At 38.4% G+C, this 26,721-nt stretch overlaps 1 protein-coding gene across 1 annotated transcript in view; it reads right to left on the bottom strand.

Annotated features, from left to right (window-relative positions):
• MPP7 (MAGUK p55 scaffold protein 7) overlaps positions 1–26,721 on the bottom strand; it is a 128,659-nt gene that overhangs the window by 29,779 nt on the left and 72,159 nt on the right. The window contains exons 9-10 of the mRNA XM_068986756.1: positions 26,462–26,658; positions 25,926–25,990 (exon numbers count right to left, since the gene is read on the bottom strand). Of these exons, the coding sequence (XP_068842857.1) occupies positions 25,926–25,990; positions 26,462–26,658 (262 nt within the window). The remainder of the gene's footprint in view (positions 1–25,925; positions 25,991–26,461; positions 26,659–26,721) is intronic.

Below are 26,721 nucleotides of genomic sequence, written 5' to 3'. Positions count from 1 at the left end.
GTACAGAAAAGGTGCTTTATTAAAATCTCTGGTGGCTCAGTGGTAGAGAATCTGCCTGCCAATGCAGGAGACACGGGTTTATTCCCCGGATCAGAAAGATCCCTTGGAGAAGGAAATGGCAACCCACTCCAGTACCCTTGCCTCGGAAATCCCATGGACAGAGGAGCCTGGCAGGCTATATATGTAGTCCATGGGGTCACCAAAGATTCGGACATGACCTAACAACTGAAACCATGACAACAGATGTTCTAAACAGGATTTTAAAAAGGCAGCCCCTAAAATTCTACTATCGGTCCTGTTTCTTTGATGTAAATTTCGACAAAGAAAGCCGGACACATTTGGGATTTTCACAAAGATAACTGCATGAAGCCGACAAAAAGGACACAGCACCGCGTCCATGAAGGTTCAGGGCTGGAGCGGCCCCGGAGAGGAGAGCGTCAGGTTGCTGGGACCCCACCCGGCCAGCGCCTCAGGGACAGCCCTGCGCTGGCCCGTGCACGACACGGCCCTGACCTCGTTCACGTGTTTTCCAGGTGGCCACGACCACGCACGCAGAATTCCCACAGGTTCTGAGGCCTGAGTGTCTTGGCCCAGCGCCTCGTTTAGAAAACAAAAGGGGAAAAGTCAGCCAGGTCCGCTGGGATCCCAAGGGTACAGGGCTCCTTGCTGAGTGTTAAAGGCTCAGACCTGGGTCGCTGGCTTCCTTACCAACTGGGGTGACTCGCCAATGTTTTAAAACCTTTCTGAAGCCTCATTTCTCAGCTTTAAAATGAGGATAATACTATCGACCTCTCACAGGATATTAAGGATTAAACAATTTATGTGAAGCATTTGCCCAGGACCTGGTGTATGGTAAACGCGTTACACAGTAGACAGATTAGCACCTGACTGGGTCCCACCTAACCTCAAAGTGTCTCCAAGGCAGGAACACACTATGTTCCCTGTTGTTCCCATAGCACACGTCTAGCAGGAACGGGAAAAGCAAATGAAGGGGCTTCATGTTTGAGTAATGTCATAAAAGACACAAAATATTAAATCCAGATTTAAATATGTTAACTATTAAAAGTAGTTGATTAAAGCAGTAAGGCATTTTTAAAGAGATAAAGATTCAGTATATGTTACCTATCCTTTTATTTCTTTTTAGATACTCTTTCTGGGAATGTGCTATCTCTGTTATTACAGTTACATTTAGAGAACATCTCTCTTTTCTGTCCTTACTTATGGTCCCTCACTCCCTCAACACACTCACGTATATATGTCACATATTTACACCACACAATAAATATATACACTCATGTACCCATACATATGGACACACACATACATACATACACATATATGTTGTTTTGCCGTTTATGTCACTCATTTGTGTCTGACTCTGCAACCCCCACCCATGGGCTGTAGCCTACCAGGCTCCCCTGCCCATGAAATTCTCCAGACAAGAATACTGGAGTGAGCTGCCATTTCCTCCTCCAGGGGATCTTTCCAATCCAGAGATCAAACCCACATCTCCTGTGTCTCCCACATTGTAGGCAGATTCTTTCCCCACTGAGCCATTGGGAAAGCCCCTCCCCCACCCCCCCCACACACACATCTATGCATACACAAAAATAGAGTCAGAAAACAAGAAAAATCCCCAACTCAGAACAATTAATAAAACAGCCAGAATAGAGGATATAACAAAAGGTATGAAATCCAGAGTTGTTACTTGTTTCTCAGATAAAAACAAAGCCAAACCAGGTAGCACAGAAGCCTGCCACTCAAGGCAGCATAGAGACTATCATTTTCAAATTTCAGTGACACAGTGCGGGCATGTCAGCACAGCTTGGTTAAGTCTAATCTTAAAGGAGACTGAGCTCTACATCAGGAAAAGGGGTTAATCATTTCTGGCCTTCGGGTCTTAGGTGGTTCTCTTATTAAAAGGAAGCTCAAGAATGTGTACTTAAATTGAAAGCAAGCAGAAGGTTCTTTCCAGTAAATGGGAATAAATCACCTAGAGCGTATTTCATTCTAGTTCGTTTTCAGTGCACAAGTCTTAGCAAGAGCTGGCTTTTAGACACCAGGAGCGGCAAAGCAGCACTAACAAGGAATTTGGAGTAAAGGAACGGTTTCATGCAAAATATATTTTTCCTTATATTTCACATTTTTGTAATTTATAATTGGCTCAACATTTTTATGGACAAGCTTTTTCCATGGCTCTTACCCACAGCTGCTAGAGATTTGTGTTTTTTTAAGAGAACAGCACGTCAGCTTTATTACAATAGGAAAGTGGCTTCACAGAGAAACCGCAGGTGCGGGTCAGCCCTTCATCACTCGGAGACACTTCTTATCTAATATTTTCCAGCAGGAATAATTTACGATAACTCACTAACTTACTTAGTTGCGTGGTTCTGCTTAAAGTAAATTTTATTTTTTTATTATAACAGATGACACAAGTTGCAACAAACATTCCTGTACATTCCTCTTACTCTGTGTCACTGATGACTTCATTAGGGCAAATTGCAAGAAGCTTGATGGATCTTGTCCAAATGCTTCTCAGATGGGTTAATAAGAACATACATCTCCACTGGCAGCAAGCCCCACTGCATGTTTTACCATTCTCTCATCAAAGGACTTCTATCATTTAAAAATCTTTAGTGATCTTACAAGTGAAAATTGTATACCGTTTCATTTTAACTGTTAAGTTGAACCTGTTTTTCATATTTGTAACTCATTTGCATTTCTTTCTTCTGTGAATTGTTAGTTAATACTTGCTGATCATTTTTTGGGGGGTCTACATAAATAGCATACACATTCATGTATCTTTTAAGGTCATAACACTTGGCCTTATTTATTGCAAAGACGTTAAGATTTTCAGTTTTCCTTTTCAAAGAAATTTTAAAGGTTTATTTATTTGAATCTGTGAATTTCTTTCCTTTGTAATTTCTTCCACTATTTTTATGACTTTCCTACCCTTAATCTGATAAACACCCAAATTTTCTTAAATTAAAAAAATAGGTTACATAGCTTTACAGTTAATTTTTTAAATTCATCTGGAATTACTCAGGTATGATTATGAGATCAAGTCTGTGAGATGAGGCTGTAACTTTACAGTTTTCTAAATAATTAGCCAATGGCCCCAGAAATCCTTACTGAACAACCGTTTACCCACTTTATGTTAATACACACTTTGTACTGAAACACCAGATAGTGAGATATGATGTTTTGACCAAAAAAAAAAAAAAAAAAAAAAGGTGATTCTTGGTTTGAGTTTAGATCATTCCCTTATTATTAATTTCAATATCAAAACAACAGAAGCAGTGGTGGTGGTGGTAGTGGGCATTTGTTGAGAACTTACAGATTACGGACACCGTCTGAAGCACTTATATGGATCGGTTCATTTAATTCTCACAACAACAAATGGGGCAGGCGTAACAATCTAACAGGTTTAAGTAACTCTTCTTAGCCAGAAAGAAAAACACCAATACAGTATACTAACACATATATATGGAATTTAGAAAGATGGCAATGACGACCCTGTATGCAAGACAGGAAAAAAGACACAGATGTGTATAATGGACTTTTGGACTCAGAGGGAGAGGGAGAGGGTGGGATGATTTGGGAGAATGGCATTCTAACATGTATACTATCATGTAAGAATTGAATCGCCAGTCTATGTCTGACGCAGGATACAGCATGCTTGGGGCTGGTGCATGGGGATGACCCACAGAGATGTTATGGGGAGGGAGGTGGGAGGGGGGTTCATGTTTGGGAACGCATGTAAGAATTAAAGATTTTAAAATTTAAAATAAATAAATAAAAATTAAAAAAAGAAAACAATCCTTGGTTCAAACATTAAATCTTGAAAGTCCAGAAGAAAGCTTGAAATGTTATTCTACACACACAGATGTTTAAGAGAAAAACTGTTAAGCTTTCAATGACTTTTGTTTTTTTACTAAACTTTTAATTTTGTACATGAGTATGCCTATTAATAATGTGAGAGTTTCAGGTGGACAGCAGAAGGACTCAACCATACATATACTTGTATCCATTCTCCCCCAAACTCCCCTCCATCCAGACTGCCACATAACATTGAGCAGAGTTCCCTGTGCTATACAGTAGGACCGTCAGTGGTTTTATGAAATAACTTACTAGAAAAAGTTTACCAAAGAGAAGGAGCAGTTTAATTTAGGGAGTAAAAATCATAAGCTCTTTTTCTGTTAGATATTTTTCAAATATAATTAAAAATAAATATTTGATATTCCTCTGTATTTAAGATGACGTGTAAAATAGAAAAATATATACAACAGTGTCATTGCCCTCAAAGTATTCCTGATCTACTAGGGGAACAGAGATTATTCCAAATACTTGTAATTTAAGTGTTTTCACAACATAGGCTCAGGACAGAAAATTTTTTAGCAAGTACTTCTAATCTGATTTGACTTGACATTTCTCCTAAGAAGAAAAAACAAATTAAACTCAGGCAGTTGTTATTTGGTTATCTTCAAACTACTTCACTATATTTGATATAATAGTATTGATATAACACCATGGATTAACACTATTCATCAAAAAGGGTATTAAATTTAATGCACACACATGTAAATTAAGAATCATTTGGTATTAACTTCAAATAATTATAGATAAGTATTATATATATCCATCCTATAATTTCGGGCTTCCCTCTGGCTCAGCTGGTAAAGAATCCACCCACAATGCAGGAGACCTGGGTTTGATTCTTGGGTTGGGAAGATCCCCTGGAGAAGAGAAAGGATACCCACTCCAGTATTCTGGCCTGGAAAATTCCATGGACTGTATAGTCCATGGCGGTCACAAAGAGCTGGACATGACTGAGCGATTTTCACATCCTATAATTTCAAATGTTAGTGATATTTTTAATAGTAAAAAACACCTTGAAGCGTTCAAAATATATAGAAGTATGGGAATGATTAACTATGAAACACCTTTTCAAAGAAAGGGGGCTTAAGACACTGCTATATTTAAAATATATAACCAACAAGGACCTGTCGTATAGCAAGGGAAATGCTGCTCAATATTCTACAATAACCTAAGTGGGAAAAGAAAAGGAATAGATACATGTATATATATAACTGGATCACTTTCCTATACACCTGAAACTAATACAACACTGTTAATCAACTATACTTCAATGTAAAATAAAAATTTAAAAAGAACTATACAACACCATTAAGAAATGTATTTGCTAAAAAAAAAAAAAGAAATGTATTTGCTACAGCAATAAATGGAAAAAACTGGCATATGCAATAGTCATAATTATACTGAGTTTTACTAATATAAAAACTGGTATGAACACAAAAGTATAAAAGCAGACAATATACTAGGGGGAGAGGGCTGGGGGGCAACTATTTTGTCCTATTTTTAAAAGATTTTCCATAATGTTACATAATTTTACCATTTAAAAAAATACACAAAAACACCAAACAAATCAAATACAGGATTGGTAGATGTATCTGCGAGGTTACATCAATATATAACAGAAAATATATTTTGCCTGTGTCTCAGAGGCAGGTTCTACTTTCCTGTATTTTGAAATGATTATGAAAATAGATCAAATTTTTAGATTCTTAAAGGTTAGGAATAGCCAATAGATTAAAACACTTAAATACTTAAAAAGCAATGAAAACAAAAACAATGGCAAAAAAATTTTAGTGAGAACATCGTATAAAAACTAAAGATCAAAGATCAAGGAAGATAAAGAGAGAACCAGTGGACTCACCTAAGAAGTGAAGACGGTAAAAGAAAAGCAGCCTGGGTGTTGGAAATTTAGAACTAAACTAATAAAAAACTGAATGTGATTTTTTAAAGTTATCAGTTTCTTTGGCTCCTATAAATAGTTTCAGTGAAGATTTTTACAATGTAAATATTTATCATTTTAATGAACTTATTTTCATAAAATTTTGACATTTATGATGACATTTTATTTTAAAAAATACATGATCATTTTATGGGCAGTATCTGCATTAACAAAAAAGGCCTTCCCCTCCAACAGAGTCATGGTAACTCACCACCAACACTAACAGCCTCAGAAATCGCATGTGTGAATGAGAGTGTGACCTGCCTCTCTGTTAACCATAAGAAAATACATACTAGTATGTGACCATTTGGACTTTTCAAATGGTACAGGTTCCATCTTTGGTGATATTTCTGTAACCAGTCTGGTAGTAACATTAGAAACTATGCATCCTCAATGTTTCTAAGAATATAAGCTTTTAATATGTTAGATGTTACAGATGCCTACAGAAAGAGTTTCAGTTAAAACTGCTTGAATTAATAGCAAAGCAATATCAGTCATAAGCACCTCAAATTTAAGAGATTTATAGAAGTTCCTAATTTTTTGAAGAAATACATTTAGTTTTTGCAAGTAAAGAAAAGGGCTTAGTTTCTTAAAAGAAAATAAAAATAAGCATTTTAATTCTTTCTTCTCACCTTAAATATACTAAAATATGCTACTTTTAAAAATCAGGAGAACTGCCAAAAATACTGTATGAAAGTTATTTTCTTAAAACAATGAATTAATTTGACCAAGCAAATATTTAACGAGTTCAGTAGGTACCTTAATTACAAGGAAGAGAAAATATTACAATGAATGAACTTTTTAAGACTTTTAAAAAACTCATGTACACATTAATAAAAACTAAGTGGCTGGAAGTAATTATATAATGATAGACTTCTGACAACAAAATGTTGAAAATTTCCATTAAAATAAACGTTTTGAATATAATGCCAGTCTTGTTATGATGATATAAATCATAACAGACATGTAAAAACTATGTAGTAACATGATCCTATGACAAAGTTATTGTTGAAGTGATGCTCCCAGAGTATGCCAGCCATAAAATTATCCCAAAGACAAAGAAAGATAATTAAAAACATCTTAAAACAACAAACAAGTAAAAATCTTGGGAAGAAGTTTAGACTGAAAAGCAATGCCAGCACAAAACTGCAAAAGTTACAGAGATCTGGAGATGGAGAGACTGAATTAGTCACCTTCTACATCCACCTTATAAAACAGTATCAGGGAGGGGGAAAAAAAAAGAGAGAGAGAGAGAAACATGAATGTCATCATGGATTATATTAAGTGGCCATACAATGCTAATTTTGTATAAAAAGGAGGAAAAGGCTTTTGAACAGGGAAAATTCACTTCTGGAATGTTACAAGTACAAAGTTGCTCTGAGTATAAAAGAAATGTTCAAATGCCATAAATACCCTTGAATTTTTCAGCTCATCTCCAGCTAAAAGTAAAAACAGAAACTCAAAATATCTAATGAAATCATGGAAGCTAATATAAAATATCAACCTGCAATGTCCAAGAAAAAAAAAATCACCTAGGTCTTAAAAAGTTTTCCTGATACCATCGACAATTTTTTTTAAGTATAGCACAGCATTACCATTTAAGAAAAAGAAAAACCATATGAGAATTTAATCTTCTTCCAGCCAGCTAATAAAGAAATGAGTCTTACTTACTCTTTCAAAATTATAAGAAAATACAGTATGCACACATAAAAATGAATATAAAAATATAATTCTGAAAAGGGGAAAATTGGATTTGAAATTTTAATGTTATTTTTTTAAGTTGAGTCTATGCAACCTAAAATTCTCCAAGCAGGAATGGTTTCTGTCAGAGAGAATATTTCCAAGTAGTATTCCAGACATGTTGAGATTATGCAGAGTTCTTTCTTACTCAAGAAAGAACCTGTACCACGTCTGAAAGAATACTTCTAAATGTTCTCTGTGTATAAATTTTATTTTTTGGAAAAATATTAAAGCAGTATATTTTCACATAGCTGTACTTACCTACATAACATTCTTTAATAAAATGAGTAAATATTGGAACAAGTGGAGTCCTATGCTAGATTTATACAATAGGCAATGTAACTAGAGACTCACTGGTGCTTAAACATGGGACAAATAAGAAACAGGATTAGGAAGAAATACACAATTAGAGATGGGTAAATAGTTTTAAAAGAAATAACAGCAAATGAATCGATTTGTTTTTACTGAATTTTATGGTAAACACTTTCGTTAAATAGAAAGAACAGTCGTAACTTACAGAAGGCCCAAAACTGATCTTGTTTTAAAAGAATGCATGAAGTGCTCCAGCAGGAGCAGAAGTGGAGAAAAACTGATGATTTTTCAGGAGATCATTTGCAAGAAATTGGGTTGGAAGACAGATGCGTGATAAGCAGTGCTTTGTGAATTGTTTATAACACAATTTCTATAATGAATTAAACAGAGCGAAAACATTCTGTAATTCTTACCAGTTAAAGAAAAGGCCAGTTATTCTTCATAAGAACTATTTTGTATTGTAGTAGGAAAAGGGAGACAGAATCTTGAAAGCTTGCATTTCTACCACTGAGAAGCAATCACCCTTCAGAAGTCAGCATATGCATGTGTACACACACACACCAAAGACACACTAACTCTCACACCACCCATCAAAACTAAAGGAAGTTGTTTAGAGTTTATAGGAGGAAGTGAGTTATTAATAATTCACGTGTGTGTATATGTGTGTATACTTTAAGTATTTATATATATATATATACACACACACTGCAAGGAGATCCAACCAGGCCATTCTGAAGGAGATCAGCCCTGGGATTTCTTTGGAAGGAATGATGCTAAAGCTGAAACTCCAGTACTTTGGCCACCTCATGCGAAGAGTTGACTCATTGGAAAAGACTCTGATGCTGGGACGGATTGAGGGCAGGAAGAGAAGGGGACGACCGAGGACGAGATGGCTGGATGGCATCACGGACTCGATGGACGTGAGTCTGAGCGAACTCCGGCAGGTGGTGGTGGACAGGGAGGCCTGGCGTGCTGCAATTCACGTGGTCACAAAGAGTCGGACACTACTGAGCGACTGAACTGAACTGAACACACACACACTTTCAAAGGTGTAATTTTCTACGGTTCATGTTTATAGCATACTATCAATTTAACCTCAGCTTATTAATTTTATGCAAACAATGCACAACTTACACTGCCTAGTCAGTAAGCTTTTTTCCTTCCCTCCACTAATAACCAAACATCTTTTATCGATAAATACAGTGACCTTTAAGAAATCCAGCGTTACACATCAATAAGAATCCTACAACCCAGTGTACATTCGTATCAGTGATGGCTCACTAAATACGATTTCAAGATATAATTCTTATACAAAGAGACATTCAATGCTTGGAGTATTACAGTGCTACTGCTTTCAAGAGTCAACTTAGATCAATTTGACATGGAAAGTATTTTTCAAAAATGTAATCAGTCATCAGGGAAATGGCTACTTATACTGTTTTGTGCTTGACTTTATGCACATCAGAGTAAGTGAAAATAGTCAAATGTATTCACTAAATGATTATCGGCCTCACTTAGATCAATAGTGACCCTGGGCATTTCCACTTGGGGTCCAAGAATATTCTATCTGCAGGATAATCACTCCTGCTATCCTGCATCTGTGGACTCAGGAAATAACAGTGTGGAGGCAGATAAGGAGTGAGGGGAAGAAATTCTTCTATGTAAGAAGTCCTTGGAAATGACCTCATGAGAAGGCAGACTTCCTAGGAATTCCATTGGCCATATTCCAGAGGGGTCCTAGAGCTGGAGAAGGTGTCCTGTGCTGAGGATGAATACAGACGCATCCTGTGCAAAGGCTGTTCTTTAGAACCAGGCATGTCTGAGAAAGCAGCAGTAGTGGCTGAGCTCTGGAGTCACCAGAGTACTGTATGACTTGTAGTAATCGCCTGAAATGTCACAGATCCATTCCATGTTGTTGACTTGTATGGTTTAAATTACTTCTTTTAGTGAGAGAAACATTTAATGACATATCAAATCTCCAAAGGGTAAATTTTCCCTCACCACAGTAATTACCATAGATATATTTAACCTAGAGTAAGAGAATGGAGAATGTGACACTTAATCTTATGTGTCAACTTGGCTGGGTCACAGTGCCCAGATGATCAAACATTATTCTGGATGCCTCTGGTAAAGGTGTTTCTTGGATAAAGGCTAACATTTAGATCAGTAGACTTGGAATAAAGCAGGTTACTTTTTCTTTTTCTTCTTCTATTTTTTTATTGGAGTATAACTGCTTTACAATGTTGTTAGTTTCTGCTATATAACAATGTAAATCAGCTATAAATTTACATATATATCCCCTCCCACCATTCCTCATCTAGGTCTTCACAGAGCACCAAGCTGAGTTCCCTGTACTATATACAGCAGCTTCCCACTAGCTATCTACTTCACATGTGGTAATATATATACGTCAACGCTATTCTCTCAATTCATCTCACCCTCTCAAAGCAGATGACTTTCTATAATGTGGGTGGGCCTTATACAGTCAGTTGAAGATCTTAATGGAAAAGAGACTAACCTCTCCCTGAGCAAGAAGGATTTCCAGCAGCAGACAAGCCTTTCGCTCAAACTGCAGCTCTTCCCTGGTCTCCAGTCTGCTACCTAGCCTATAGATGTTGACTTATTAAGCCTCCACAGTCACATGATCCAATTCCTTAAAATCTCTGTGTGTATGTATATGTATGAGTGAGTGATAGTCACTCAGTCGTGTCCTACTCTTTGCGACGTCATGGACTTGTCCTCTGTCCACGGGATTCTCTCCAGGCAAGAATACTGGAGTGGGTTGCCATTCTCTTCTCCAGGGGATCTTCCCAATCCCTGGGATCAAACCTGGGTCTCCTGCAGGCAGATTCTTTACTGACTGAGCCACCAGGGCCACCTCTACTGATGACATTTTGGTTCCAGCTAAAGGAGATCCAACCAGTCCATTCTGAAGGAGATCAGCCCTGGGATTTCTTTGGAAGGAATGATGCTAAAGCTGAAATTCCAGTACTTTGGCCACCTCATGCGAAGAGTTGACTCATTGGAAAAGACTCTGATGCTGGGAGGGATTGGGGGCAGGAGGAGAAGGGACGACAGAGGATGAGATGGCTGGATGCCATCACTGACCTGATGGACGTGAGTCTGAGTGAACTCCGGGAGTTGGTGATGGACAGGGAGGCCTGGTGTGCTGCGATTCATGGGGTTGCAAAGAGTCGGACACGACTGAGCAACTGAACTGAACTGACATGACAGTCACTTCTTGGAGAAGGCAATGGCAACCCACTCCAGTACTCTTGCCTGGAAAATCCCATGGACGGAGGAGCCTGGTGGGCTGCAGTCCATGGGGTCGCGAAGAGTCAGACACGACTGAGCGACTTCACTTTCACTTTTCACTTTCATGCACTGGAGAAGGAAATAGCAACCCACTCCAGCATTCTTGCCTGGAGAATCCCAGGGACGGCAGAGCCTGGTGGGCTGCTGTCTATGGGGTCGCACAGAGTCGGACACGACTGAAGCAACTTAGCAGCAGTAGCACAGTCACTTCTTGTCTGGATGACACAAAGCTGTCCTCCTCTGCCCTGGCTCTCTTACAGCACATTCTCAGCAAATCAGCTGGAGTGACCCTGAAGCTCACAGCCAGGCACGTCACTCTGCTCCAAACCCCTGTTCGACTTCCCATCCCACACAAGTAAGAGCCCTTTGGTCAGCTCAGTACCCCTCACACCAGCATCCTGTTACTTCACCAGCCTCAAAGCCTGTCACTCTTTCCTTTGTTCACTCTGCTCGGGTCACACTGGTCTCCCTGCTCCACAGATTCCCCAGGGCCTATCTCAGGGCCTTTGCACATGACTGCCCCACTACTGCTTTTCCACAAGGCCCCCTCAGGGGTTTTCTGCACCATGCCTCAGGGAGGCCTTCAGTGACCACCCTGGGGAAAACTGAAGCCATGTGTCCTTACCTCTCCCAGTGGCCGTTCCAGCTTCACTTTTCTTCATGGCATGTCTCACCATTGAATGTATTAGGTAATTTATTTAGTGCAATTTATTTAGTTATGTCTTCACCCCACTTCCCTACTCTATGAAAGGGAGAGGTCTGCTTTTGATCTCTGCTGAAACCCTGAGGGTCCGGAACATAATAGGTGCTCAATAAATATCAGGAAACCAATCCAGAAATACCATTACAAGAAAGTTATATTCTGCAAATACCATAAGAATCTGCTAACCAGAGCTAATGTGGGATCTTTTGAAGGAAGACAGGACACCAAGGAGGAAGAGGGGAAAAGGATCCTGCTTTTGCCTGCAAGAACTTACAATGCCATTTCACTTTTCAAACAATTTACTAAATAGAGCTGTATGAAACTGCTGACATTCTGATGACTTTTGACCTACAAAAAAAACAAAAAAACAAAACACAGCAATTTCACATGTTTCGACCTAATGTACATATTACTTTGCAAAAGATATAAATTAAAAATTTTGGTGTGGGGAATACAAAACTCTGAAAACAGAGAAAAGAATTCATAGATTTGACTATGTGAAAATTAAAATGTCTATATGATGTTAAACTTGACATTAAAAAAAATAAGGTAAAATGCAACCAAAGGACCAGAAGAAAATGCACACAGCAGAGAGGGCTAATGTGGATGATACACAAAGGGCTCATAACATTAACAGGAGACTGATAAAGAACCCGATAGGAAAAAAATAAATAGGTAGAGACATGATTATTCAATGAAAGAAAAGAAGAAAAATTAATAAAACGTCACACTATTACATTGTAACTATATCTAAAGTGAAAGTGAAAATTGTTAGTCACTCAGTCATGTCCAACTCTTTGTGACCCCATGGACTACAGCCCACTAGACTCCTCTGTCCATGGGATTCTCCAGGCAAGAATACTGGAGTGGGTAGCCATTCCCTTGGCCAGGGGATCTTCCTGACCCAGGGATAGAACCTGGGTCTCCTACACAGGCATTCTTTATATTTAAAGGTGTTTATCAAATAATATTTATACCAAAAAAATAGCTTTGCCATAAATGTTAGGATGCTGCTTATGAGACTGCTTTTAAAAATGTATAAAAATCCGTAGCATTTTGAGGGTTTGGTTCTTGGTGGGAGCCAAAATAGCATTCCACAAGGCAGTCCATTTGCTTAGTCTATTTATAACAAGGTAACTCTTTAATACTACTAAAACTAACCAGAGAAATACCATCAAACTTGTGTATCCCACAAAAAGATACAATTTCCACTCAGTAGTCATTCATTGAAGGGCTTCCTTAAAAGAAAAAGCTTTTATCAGAAACTATTAATTTCTGTATCCTACTATATCATATCAACACAAAGTTGTCTTTCTGTATGCTTCTCTTCTCAGATACCTGACCCCACCTGCAGCTACATGAACCCCTAGGTGCCTCGAATCTGTGACTCTCTTGCTGCTCTTGTATCAGAACAAGCATTTAGACCCGAAAGAAGAAAGATGTCATGACACACATCTTCAAAACCATGTTGACCTGGCTCTCCTGTTGGCCAGTCAGGTATGGAAAGGAAAACTTGTCTCCATGACCAGGAGTTGAACGGAGTCGAGAGTTAGGCTCTGTAATCAGGACTTGCAAAATCCAAAAGCCAACAGAAGCTAGACAGGCAGAAATATCTTAAATTGCATTCTGTCAACACTAACACGATTTGTACAGTATTCACTCCTTGAAGAACTAGGTGGTCCCATTTTCCCTTAACTGCTCTTTGGTTACTTTTATTTCCCCACGTTTGAGAACTGGGACATAAAGAAAGACTTCACTGTTACATAGCACAAGCATCAACACGACTGTTAGAAGAGTGTCGCGGGATCCCGTCTCCGGGCTGGCTCAGCCACAGCATGGCGAGGCTGTGCTGAACTGGAGAGCTTGTGTTCATTTAAGGGGCTACTTGTAACTGAGCCTCAGCTAATTCTTAACACTGGAAAATGAAGGCCTAGTTTGGTCAAATTTGTTCAAAGGAGCCAGGAAACATGAAATTTCTCATGTTTGTGGGTCTACAAAAATGGATCTTTTGCCTAAACACAGCCTGATGACTGTCTGTGAACCCCCTGATACAAGTTATTAAATGACTCATGATATTCCCCTTTCACCTGGATTGTGCCCTATTTTTATCCATAACTGGGGGGAGGGGTGTTGCAAAGCGGGCCTTCCCAGGTGGTGCCAGTGGTAAAGAACCCGCCTGCCAGTGCAGGAAACATGAGAGACAAGGGTTCGATCCCGGGGTTGAGAAGATCCCCTGGAGAGGGGCATGGCACCCACTCCAGGGTTCTTGCCTGGAGAATCCCATGGATAAAGGAGCCTGGCGGGCTACAGTCCATAGGGTCACAGAGTCGGACACAACTGAAGCAACTGGAACAACCACAGAGTGGTCTCTTGGAAGGACTAAGCCCTCTGCACTTTCTAAAGAATATTTTCCTGGGACCTGTGGTATCTGCAGGCTTCACTTGATCTAAGTGATAAAGATTCTGTGGTCTTAATTCCACCCAATCTCATCTGGTTTGGGATTTTGATCAAGGAACCACTTTCTATCTCAGAACTTAATCCTTTACCATCAATCCTTTATCTCTGCCTACAGATATGAACCAATTATCCCCTCCCACTAAACTGCAGAGGTTAAAGTGTCTGCCTGCAATGTGGGAGACCTGGGTTCGATCCCTGGGTCGGGAAGATTCCCTGGAGAAGGAAATGGCAACCCACTCCAGTATTCTTGCCTGGAGAATCCCATGGACGGAGGAGATTGGTGGGCTAGTCCATGGGTCACAACTACACAAACCACCTTGACCTCAGCTGACCTCTCCCTTCACAGTCCACCCTCACTTGCAAGGCTTTGGCTTCCAGTAAAGTCATTTCTCAGGCGTCAGCAGTGATTCCGAGTTGCCAGATGCAGTGGCATTTTATCAGAACTCATGCCCTTTGAGCTCCTGAAAGCAGCCCATTGTGCTAATCACCTTTGCTTTTGAGTTTCAAGTCATATCTACTAAATATTAACTTTATAAAACCCTACATTCTATCAGAGAGATGTAGAATAAAACCTGTATTTCATACTTTGGATAAAATTTTATACGAAGAATTACGTGAGTCCAAAAACCAGGTAAAATGCTAATGAAGTGTGTAAGCTACTTGGCCTGCCGCTGAAGATCTCACACCATCAAGCACGACGGTCAGTTTTCAGTGCTTCCACCCACCTGTTGCCTGTGCTCTGCAACAGCCACCCCTGTCCATACTGCTACTCCTGCCCTCATCCTCTGGCACTAACTGACTCCGCCTAAACCACCGAGCCTGTTCCAGTGTCCCCTCTCATGGGACCGACTCCCTCACTGCCCCAGCCTCAGATGATCATCACATCCTCTGAATTACCGTATTTTATGTGAAGTGTTAGTCACTCAGTTGTGCCCGACTCTTTGTGACCCCATAGACTTGCAGCCCACTAGGCTCCTCTGTCCACAAAATCCTCCAGGCAAGAATACTGGAAAGGTTTGTCAGTCCCTTCTCCAGGGGCTCTTCCCCACCCCAGGATGAAACCCGGGCCACCTGCATAGCAGGCAGATTCTTCACCATCTGAGCCACCAGGGAAGCTGACATTCATCCAGTAATCCTTTATGCCATAGTTCTTCAGTTCAGTTCAGTCAGTTCAGTCGCTCAGTCATGTCTGACTCTTTGTGACCCCATGGACTGCAGCACATCAGGCTTCCCTGTCCATGACCAACTCCTGTAGCTTACTCAAACTCATGTCCATTGAGTCAGTGATGCCATCCAACCATCTCATTTACTGAGCATGGCCCTGCCCATCAGAACAAGACCATTTTCCCCTCAGTCAGTCTCTCCCATTAGGAAGCTTCCATAAGCTTCTTATCCTTAATCCATCAGAGGGTAGACAGAATGAAAACCACAATCAGAAAACTAATCAAACTGCTCACATGGACCACACCCTTGTTTAACTCAATGAAACTATGAGCCACGCCGTGTAGGGCCACCCAAGATGGACAGGTCATGGTGGAGAGTTCTGACAAAATGTGGTCCATTGGAGAAGGCAATGGCAAACCACTTCAGTGTTCTTGCCTTGAGAACCCCATGCACAGTATGCCACAGTTCTTCACTGGATAAATATACACAGACCAAGGATAGGTGCCCCTCTTTCTAGTTCAGAAACAGGCAGAAGTTTGCAGTGACGGCTTCTCCCTGTCCCCCAACTTCCAGGGCAGTCCACCTATCAACCCCCGACAGACTCTGGGGTGGCAAAAAGACTTATTCTGGCCAATGGGCCATCAGCAGATGTGATATAAGCAGGGGCTTCATTGCACTTACATACCAGTGATGGTTCCCTTGTGGCTCTGCAGAGTCCCGAGACCTCTACATGGGTAGTTTACTGGAGGGTGAAAAACTATGTGGGATAGAAACAAGTTTGCCCAACTGAGCACTCCTGCCCCCCAGACCAGGCAGACCCCAGCCAAACAACCAGCCTCCAGCCATCTGTCAGGCTGACACAGACCAGAACTGCCCAGCTGACCACAGGATCAGGGGACTAATCAATGCCTCTGGTTTGAAGCCATTAAGGCTTCTAAGATTGTAAGAGAGGATCGATTAATATACAGAGTATCTGGCACATTGTATTGTTCTGAATTGAGTGAAGAATTGAGGGAATTTTAACCTCTCTCTGATCATCCAATTCTCTCTCTGTAAATTAGCGTATAAATTAAAATACCCTATGATCTGCAATATTTTTGTGGTTGGTTTGTTTTGTAGAATGAAAAGCTAGAGGGCAGCATACTGTAAAAGACACAGTAGGTATTATACCTACATAGCTGTGGATTTGAAACCAGGATGCAACATGTGTTGTCTTTGGTAAATCTGGTAAGATTTCTGTGTCTCAGTTTCTTTTTCTTTTTTTTTTTTAAGTGGATAAAATACCACCAATTTCACCATATGAGAGATAAGATTTTTTTTTTTTAATTTAAAAAGGGAGGTAAGATATATATTAAATAACAAATACAGGATCTGGCACCGTTCTTTAATAACCAAGAGATATTATCATCATGTACATAAACATTGCTAAATATTAATCTTAAAATAAGGAGATTGAAAGACTTCTCTCTCAAACTGAGTTTCCATGCCACTATCCCTCATGACTGCAAGTGAAGAATTTGTCAGTGTTCCAACACACAGCAGAGCAAGGAAAGGTCTAAATTGAGATGAAGCTAACTCTGAAGGCTTTAACAATCTCTGGATATCCTGACTTTTGTTTATAACATCCCTTGGCATCTCCAAAGTGGAAAAATTTCCATCCAAAACAGAGGAGCAAGTTAATCATAAACTTTAATTGTACAGGGAGCTGATCAGTGGGTATTTTGGGGGGGGTGAGGGTTATAGGAATAATAAGTCATTAGGAAATGGAACCACAGTTATTTAGGAAGATGCAAGTTATTTAGAAGTTTTGAATAATTTACAGCTAGCTAGATAATTTAGAGAAATCCAGACACAACTAATTCAATAAACTTACTTAGCACACATAGATGCTCTGTCATCCTCTATCAAAAAATTACCATGGTTTTCAAAAACAGAGCATCTGGGAAGCTTCCTGAATAATAAACCAAAGCACATTTTGAATACCTTTGTGTCCAACCAACTGAGCCAGTTTAAAATAAAGGTTCATGCTACCCCTGACTGATAGCAGAGCATGCTAATGTAAATATGCTAATTTAAGACAAAACAGTATAATGGGTTTGAAGAAAGCAACAGAAAGAAAGAACTCCTCTTCCATGACTAATTGCTCACCGAGATAGGTTCCACTGCTGATACCACCATATTCAGCATCTTCTGGATGGAGTGTAAGAGCAGACAGAACGAAAGCCAAGAAACAAAGCAGAACAGTTAGAAGCCCAGCCACAGATGCAAAAAAATAAATCACTTCAAACAATCATAAAGCACACCAAAGAACAGCCCTCACAATGCTACTCTTAAACATAAAACTTTTTGTTTTATATTTAAGTTTACAGTAACATTTTGAAACATCATGCAATTCTTTTTTCACACTTCTTTGGAAGTGCCTTAACTGCAGTGCCAAGAACATTTTAACAGACTTGTCTGATACATTTATATTTTACCAATCAAGAAAATTATACCACTTGATCCCCAAAGTAAATTTATTTTTGTAAATCAGGCTCTTTGAGAATATGTAAAATATAGCACTTATTTTGGCTCACTGGAGTAGACAGAAAGGTTAAAATGAAGACACAGCCCTTCTTTTGTTAAAAAAAAATGAACAGATGAAAACATTTTAAAATAAACAATATGCTATTAATTATTGACAAGAATTAAACAAATACTGGGTTATGCAAATCTTAAGTTTTTAATTTAAGTAGTGGGGTCCTAACTATTTTAGGCTTCTCATCTTTACACAAATATACTTCTAAGACTAATAGCACAAACTGTGCAGAAATTAAATAGTTAAGAAGACGCTCCCCACATCCTTAGGTAATAATAAGTCTGTCAGTAGATATGAATAGCACTGTTTTCTTCATTTATCTTTATTTGAGACTATTACAGATAAAAGTAATGTACTACATTAGAATACTATGTATACTGCTGCTTTATGAAGCAAAAAAAAAAAGTGTACATTTCTTTCTAAAACAAAGTCCAACCATGGCTGCGGGTACTATAATGTCAAGATGAAAGTTAGGATGTATAATTATCTTTTAAATATAAACTGCTTACTATGGTCAATTTAATCCTCTACATATGTGCACTAAACAAAATTACTAGACTATGCAGGGAAACTTGTATACATGTACCTTTAATTTCCTCTGAGAAGCACAAAAAAAGAAAAAGAGGAAATGATTAAATGTGCAGAAAATACAATTAAAGTAGGACGATACTGCACCCAAGGGACCAAAAAAAAAAAAAAAATCCACCTACCACTCTCAACTGTCTCCTCATCTTAGAAAAGCCAAAGGGAAAAAACAAATGTATTTTAAATATTTCAAAATAATAAAATAGAATCTGAAAAACTACATTTTAGACTACACTGTAGTTATGGTCTAAAAATAATGTATACACTTAAGCAGTAAAAACACAAAAGTCTTCATATAGTTTATTAAACACCCAAAAGGGAAAATAACCGGAAAAAACCATCAGCATTTCTTAAAAATATCTTCTATAAGTGGATTATATTAATTTTCATGGCACAGTTCTATTTCTAAACTATTTAGAACTAAGGATATTTCATGATGAAAATAGTAAAAAGAAGTAAACATTTTTGAAGCAACAAATTTTGCCCTTAAAGTGTCTATATATCCTGTAAATGTAACAATATCCTGACAACTGTCGTCAATTTATTATAGATATGAAATGAGTCAGACAGAACCCTTTATTTTTATTCTGTCTATATTACAGGATGAAAAGTATTTTAAGAAGTAATCTGAAATAATTCTTAAGTTACTAATAAGAAGGCATTATGAGTTAGGTTTGACCTAGGAGACTGCTCTTCAGTTAATGGAGGAGGGAGAACTGGATATTTAACAGAAGAACATTGTAACCACAAGTCAAGGCAGGAGATGTTTTGCTACCTGACCTTACTGAGTGAACAGGACCAATCAGAATAGCTCTCTGCTCGTTTCTCTCTTCACAGGACAGCACAGAAGCCAAAGAAAACACTTTGGAGAAAGTGTGCACAACATCTTATTTTTACTTTTCAAATACCCATGAGTCTTTAACCTGCCTTAGCTTTATTGGGACAGTCATTTGCCAAGATGACAAGCAAATTATTACTATTCAGGTTTACAGTATGAGTCACTCAAGTTGTGAGTTTATTTATCCTCATTTCTTAGGAGCTCTGAAATACCAAGTGCATCTAAAACAAATGATTAGAAAACAAACAATGAAGGGATGTGACACAGGATAGCCAAGCCCAACATCTAAGTAGAAATAAAAACAGGTCATGTTAAAGACTGACCAATCTGTGATCTCAGACATTTCTGCTGTAAAGCATTAATAGATTGTTAAACAGAGTGTACTTTGTGATAATACACAATAAGATAGACTGAATATTGCATTCTCGATTAAAGACTCCACATTACATAAATCAGATGATAAAAAGCCATGTCTCTCTCACACACACACACACACACACACATTAAAACACCAAGTCCATCCACATAAAAATAAAATCTGTAACTTAAAATATATGCAGCATATGTACATTTCATATTCTAATGAAAAGTGAAAGTGAAAGTGAAGTCGCTCAGTCGTGTCCAACTCTTTGCGACCCTGTGGACTGCAGCCCACCAGGCTCCTCAGTCCATGGGATTCTCTAGACACGAATACTGGAGTGGGTTGCCATTTCCTTCTCCAGGGGATCTTCCTGACCCAGGGATCGAACCCAGGTCTCCCGCATTGCAGGCAGGAACCCAGGTCTCCCGCATTGCAGGCAGATGCTTAAACCTCTGAGCCACCAGGGAAACCCCTAATAAGAGGTCCTAAATATGCTGTATAAAATCTCAAAAGAACATTTCCTCCTTGCAATTCCAAAGTAGGAAGAGATGGTATCTTTAGCATGACATAACATACACGTAAATATCCAACAGCAAGTATCATGCTTAACAGAACCCAGTAGAAAAAGCAAAGAGGAAAAGGTGGATCTCAGAAGAGAGCTGGGGTAAGCTGCAGGACTCTTGCTTCAGTTAGGCACTGCTGGATGCACATCAAACGCATAGCGTTACATAATTCTTCAACAACCCTATGAGGCTGGAAGTATTATCCCCATTTTACAGATGGGAAATCAGAGGTAGAGAGGGATAAGGCACTCATAAGTGGCACAACTGGGATGTGGACCCATGCAGTCCAGTTCCAGAGTCTGAGTTTTGAATTACCATGCAATCACACCAAAAGTCACTTTTTAATACCTGGAGCTTCGAAGTAGGAAACGTAAGTCAAGAGAAAGGTCCCTGGAAATAACAGATTTCTGTCAAGGTTCCTGACTACCTCCTTCCACCCTCCACTGCTCCAGCCTCTGCCCACCCAGAATCCTCAGCCTCGTAGGTGTTTGCCTGCCAGGGGAGCCAGGGAAGGGCCTTCTCCTCTCCCAGCCGCAGCAAGAGTCCACTCTACATCACTGAGCACCGACATGCAGGATGCAACAATTATAAAAAGCACAGCAGAGAGACAGACCAAGGTCACAATGAGAGAGAGCAATGTCCTCGGAGGAAGGAAAAGCACTGCATCCCCGGCAGGATGGACTTGTAGCTGGAGGTTACCAGAGTGGGACCCATCAGATGCTCCTGACAAGTGGAGAAACTGTGTCTGTATTGATGGGATATTCTCTGGGGCAGAGTTAGGCCCTGCTCTAGAAACTGCTTTCTCAGACCGCTCACCCCTCACTGTAATCTCCCCTAAAGGCTGCAGGAATCCATGACCACACGGCAGACCTCTAACTGCTGGTCAACTCTCTTGCCTGTATGAACAGCAAAAGACAATATGGTTGAGAATCTCTCACATGGAAAAGCTAAACACATACACCCTGACAGTCTTATCTTTATGTGTGAGAGAAGATCACAATTTATTGAGATGAAAACTAAGCAACAACAAGAAAGGTCTTCACCTCAACCATCTCATGATTGGATGTGCAATTACAACTTAATTCATCTACACCTCTTTCTACACAAACTGATCTTTGATATCTCCCAAAAGCCGTCGGGGCAAAAAAGTATTTCCCATATTTTTAAAACCTCCTATGTTTCTCTTACACACAATCCCACCAATATTCAGAAAGTATGTAGCAAAGTATTAGACACACAAACTTAAGAATGTAATCTATTTGTTAATTTCTGAATTAAATGTATGTGTGAAAACAGTAAATAAACATTATCTAAGATGCCAGGAAGAAGGGGCTTACTCAACTTGGAAAGTACTGTTACAACAGCCTGTAGAGTAATGATATATACATATATATCTTATTCTCAAATGTTTGGCCTTCCAGATCACTGGTACCATGTGAATGAATTCACTCTTTTTCTCAATGTTTAAATTTTATTGCTAGTAGACTGTGATCTTCAGTTCACAAAATGTTTGTCTTTGAATGAACCTGGTGACTCTATTTCAATGGACACCCTTTGACTGCAGTTAAATGTTTTCTTTTTTACCCACATGATAACAATCAACATTGGCTAAAACAAATTCTAAAATATTTTGTGTCTCTACCTTCTAATTTTTAAAAAGTCAGTAAGTTGTACAATTTTGTGTTTTTATAACTGGAATTCTATTAAAGCTATTTTGTAAAAGAAAATATTTTCATTAATATTCAATCATTATTATTAGAAATAATCAGGTATTTATACTTTGATAACTAAAAACAGGAAAATAAGCACTGTAAATAAATATCATACTTGAACATTCTAAAGTAAAATAGACTCCATGAATAAGAGTCTTTTCTGAATCCCACACAGACTCAATTTAAATATAAATGACATCGAATTGAAGTTAAAGTTTATGCTACTAAGTAATTCCTAACTTATATACTTACGTTTCAATAGAAAGGGAACAAATAATATTTCAAGTAATCAAAGAAATTCATATTTCTTTTTAGAAGTTAGGTGACATCATATGGCATTACATATGCAAATGAACTATAAAAATCAGCTTTGACAGAAGAAACATAGTTCCTTTAAACTATATCGACACAAGTATCGCAAGCTGCCAAGTCGTCTGTCAGGATATCTATCCCTACGTACCCCTGGAGACATAAAATGTGCTCGTACTCAGCCCCAAACACCCTGTGTCCTTCTGGTAACGATCTAAACCCTCATCACAGCAAAGAACACCTGTCAGCCTTCCAGCTCTGTTCTTCTGTCTATTATTAACATTCATCATGTGACAGCCTAGCATTAGATGAAGCAGGGAAGGCAAGCAGACAAAATTCTAAATAAACTTCTTTGTTGGAAAGACCTACTGTACGACCCAGGGAACTCCGCTCAATGTTACATGGCAGCCTGGATGGGAGGGGAGTTTGGGGGAGAATGGATACATGTAGTACATAGATGGCTGAATCCCTTTGCTGTCCACCTGAAACTATCACAACATTGTTTATCAGCTACACTCCAATATAAAATAGAAAGTTAAAAAATTTCTTTGTTGGATAAGAGGAGGAGGAAGTGGAAGAGGAGGAGATGAGTTGTTATGTCAAACTTCTAAGATTCAGGAATGTTTTAGTTTTAAGAGTTCCTGTTTCAGTTTTAAAGAATGTGTAAGAAGCAAATTATTTTGTTTGAGGAGCCCATTTTTCTGGATATGTATTAGATATACGTGGATTCTGAAGGAGAGGAACTATAACTAAGCATCAAGGTTGAATACCACATACACTCAGAATTTTGTATATAAGGATGGCAGTTGTAAAGCCTGAAGAAGTCTTCTAATTTTATTCCGAATAAAATTGATTTACTTTATTCTGGGTCTAATGGAGCCAGGAACTAGAGTTCTAGCACAAACACAAAGGCAGAGATAACACAACCCTGGGATGCTCCAACCCTTCTTGACTTCTACATTCACACTAACTGCACCCCTATAGTACCAGGGCCATTACCCACAATCTTTCCCTCCATGCACACTTCAGTGATACAGTGTACTAAAATAAAGAGTAAAACACTAGTAATGCAAAAGCAATCACTTTGTGGAAAAGTTAACTGGCTAATTTGATATTTTTAGACTAGTCATTTTTCTAAATTCCATGCCTTAACCATTATCTTCCTAGGTTTTACATGCCCTTGGGAAATTTTGTGAAGAAAATCTTTATAAACATGAGTTTTTTCCATAAATTTATAAACACCAAGGTAGATTATTCTTCTTTTAGAAATTTTATATTAAATCAGAAACTTTAAAACTTATTATATGTTATTCAATGTAATTAAATAGAATGATTATAAAATATATATAGTAGATTTTTTCAATAAAATGAAATATAAAAATAAAAGACTTTATATTAGCTTTCTGCTTTTCTTCATAGTATTATTCTACAATTCAGCAAAGGGCATGAAAACATGAATATTCTACTCCAACAATCTAAGTACCAAAAGTTGAAGTCCAGGAAGTGTTGAGTCAGATGGCTTTTATGAGATTGTTACATTAAAAAAAAAAAGTCATTTTCAAATACACAGGCTACAAAACAAAAGTGCTTTTAAATGCTTTTAAAAATGTTCAGATCCAGTGCAATGATTTTTGCATAACTTTTGAGTTCAGGGGTTTATGAGACAACATTCAAAGAAATTTCAAGTGGAATTTCAATTCTTTGAGAATAAAGACATTGGCTTTCTATTTAATTTTCACAGAAATATAACGCTTCTCTGAACAAGGCTGTATTTACTATATGCTAGTGATTTACTTCAGCTAATATTGAGCAGATTTATTTTTATTTAAAAATAAGGAACACCTAAATATGAGAACAATGCATCTCTCAGTGAATCAAAATCTAAGTTAAAAAAAAAAGACAAGAAGAAAAGGAAAAAAAAGTGTGAAAGGTCCTCCAAATTCCATAAAGACAAGTCCTCAGCTCAGATACTACAGTATTAACATATAAAAGAAATTATGTACATTCAAAGACAAAAAGTCTCCATTATGATTAGTGCGTCTATACACACACACACACACACACACCCTCTTACATTCACAAACATTTATACCGAAACCAGTGGGCAGAGCTATTAAAAAGACAACCTCTCTACTTTGTACAGTTCTTTAAAGAAAAAAAATACATCTATCAAAAATTTTACATAAGTGAACATTCATAATTATAACCAATTGTACATTTTTACATTGTCTAAAACTCAAGCCAATTTGAGTATGCATTCAGATTTGAGTAGAATCACACATACTTCATTTTCAGGTTACACATATTTTGTCCCACATATATAAGAAGTGTGCAGGCCCTCAAATTCAAAAGTCCCTCAGAGAGCAAGTCAGGTAGGGGCCTCAAAGCTCCTTTCCTCTGGATGTGCTCCCAGTGAAAATTCATCACGTTGAACAACACAACACACTCTGGTTAAACTTGAAGCCCTAAGTGTCACAGTCCACGTGGCTGTCTACGATAAGGGTTTTTTCCTTCTGCCCAGACTGAACAGAGCAAGAACAAGCAGGCTTTTGCATCAGTGCTCTGCTTGAGGCCTGCTGGTGAGATTTATACTCGACTGCAGTTTGGCTCCCTTCTAACATGATTCCTGGGCTCTATGCTCCTACTAACTGACAGACATAACAGGAGATGTGAAAGCGCAGCGATACCAAAAACAGATGTTGGTGTATAATTCCAGGACCACTTATTTGCTCATTTCACCTTTTAATGTACAATTTCTATGCTGAAAACAAAGGGCTTTTTAAAAACTCTTAAAATACCTAGAACCATGAAACAAAGAAGATAAGGCAGGACATTTAAAGATAAGCTGGGGACTTATAAGAGGTGGGAGATGGGAAGTCAAAAGAGGCTGAGAGAAGGGTAGGTTGAAAGAAAAACCACACTATCTCTTCCAGCAATCCTACATCCTTGTTTTTCTTACTCTTATTTTCTTTTAATCTAGTCTGGTAATAACTCTGAACAGACAGGGTGAAGGTCAGAGCTACTATGATGTCAAAACAAACAAGGAACAAAATAGAACAAGAACAACTGTTTTAGGCGCAAGTGCTTTTGTGCCCAAGAAAACGATGGATTTTTTTTCCCCCTCTAATCTTTACCAAGAATTATCTGAACCAAACCTCTTAGCTTTAGAGAAGTAAGAGATGCATTTTAGGTTACAATATAAAATACCTAAATTCAGAAAACAAAAACAGCAATCTTTTTTTTTTCCTTAAAGAGTGAGTCATGGGTTTATTATAAACAACCCCAAAGACCCCTTTCTTCAAAAGATTCACTTTACCTTTCCCATTATGAATTTCTTACTTGTTGGTTCTTATGAAATGATCCAAAAGTTACTGCACATAATAGGACCTCTTATTCTACCACAAACACCTGCTATAATAGTCAAAAATAAACAGCAAGGTTTAGGTTTTCTGCATTCTTATTAACAAACTTACATGATTTCCTATTGGAAACTCTCAGGGGCTGGACTAATATTTCTGGTCGTCTCAGAGCCAGTCTCCTGGGGAAAAGAAGGTCAATATGCCTATCAATTTTCAGGACAGATCCAAGACTAATATAATACCAAAATACTAAGTCTTAAGAAAAAATGGAAAGTTGGAGGAAAAAATGAATACAATGCAATCTACTCAAATTAAGAAATAAATCCTCTAACTTCCAAATTTTTATAAATTCTCCCGACTCTGAAATCACTTTTTTTTTTCTTCTAGCTTTCACATCAATGCAGGTTCAGATATTAATGTGCTATTTTCCATTTGCTTCATAACAAAAAGTGAATATGACCTGAGACTGTCATGTTATTTTTGGTCATTATTCATACTTCATTAGACAAAACAGAAACCCAAACCTGAGGGATAAAGGCTTCGAAGGCAAGGTTTCAGGGCTTATTTTATCACAACTATGCTGAAATGGTATTTTGCAGGGAACAAAAGGTCAGCTGCAGACAGGCCATGATTCTGGGCCAGGAACTCACCTTTCCTGGAAATGCTTAGAGGGAATCAGTCCTGCTCTGGGGTTGGCATCTCCTTCATGCTTCGCTTGCCACCACGTTGCATCATCTTGGCTCATAATCTGAAGAATATCTCCCTTTTTGAAAGAAAGCCCGGCTTCCTTACATGGAATTGCTTTATCCTCATTAGGGTCATAGTCAAAGAGCGCTTTGATAAACATCTAGAAGAGAGTTCCATTTATGATGAATAAATATAAGAGTAAATGTGAAATGGCCAGTATTCT

The sequence above is a fragment of the Capricornis sumatraensis genome, chromosome 15, assembly GCF_032405125.1.
Source record: "Capricornis sumatraensis isolate serow.1 chromosome 15, serow.2, whole genome shotgun sequence".
Lineage (NCBI taxonomy): Eukaryota > Metazoa > Chordata > Mammalia > Artiodactyla > Bovidae > Capricornis > Capricornis sumatraensis.
This window is presented reverse-complemented; position numbering and strand designations above follow the sequence as displayed.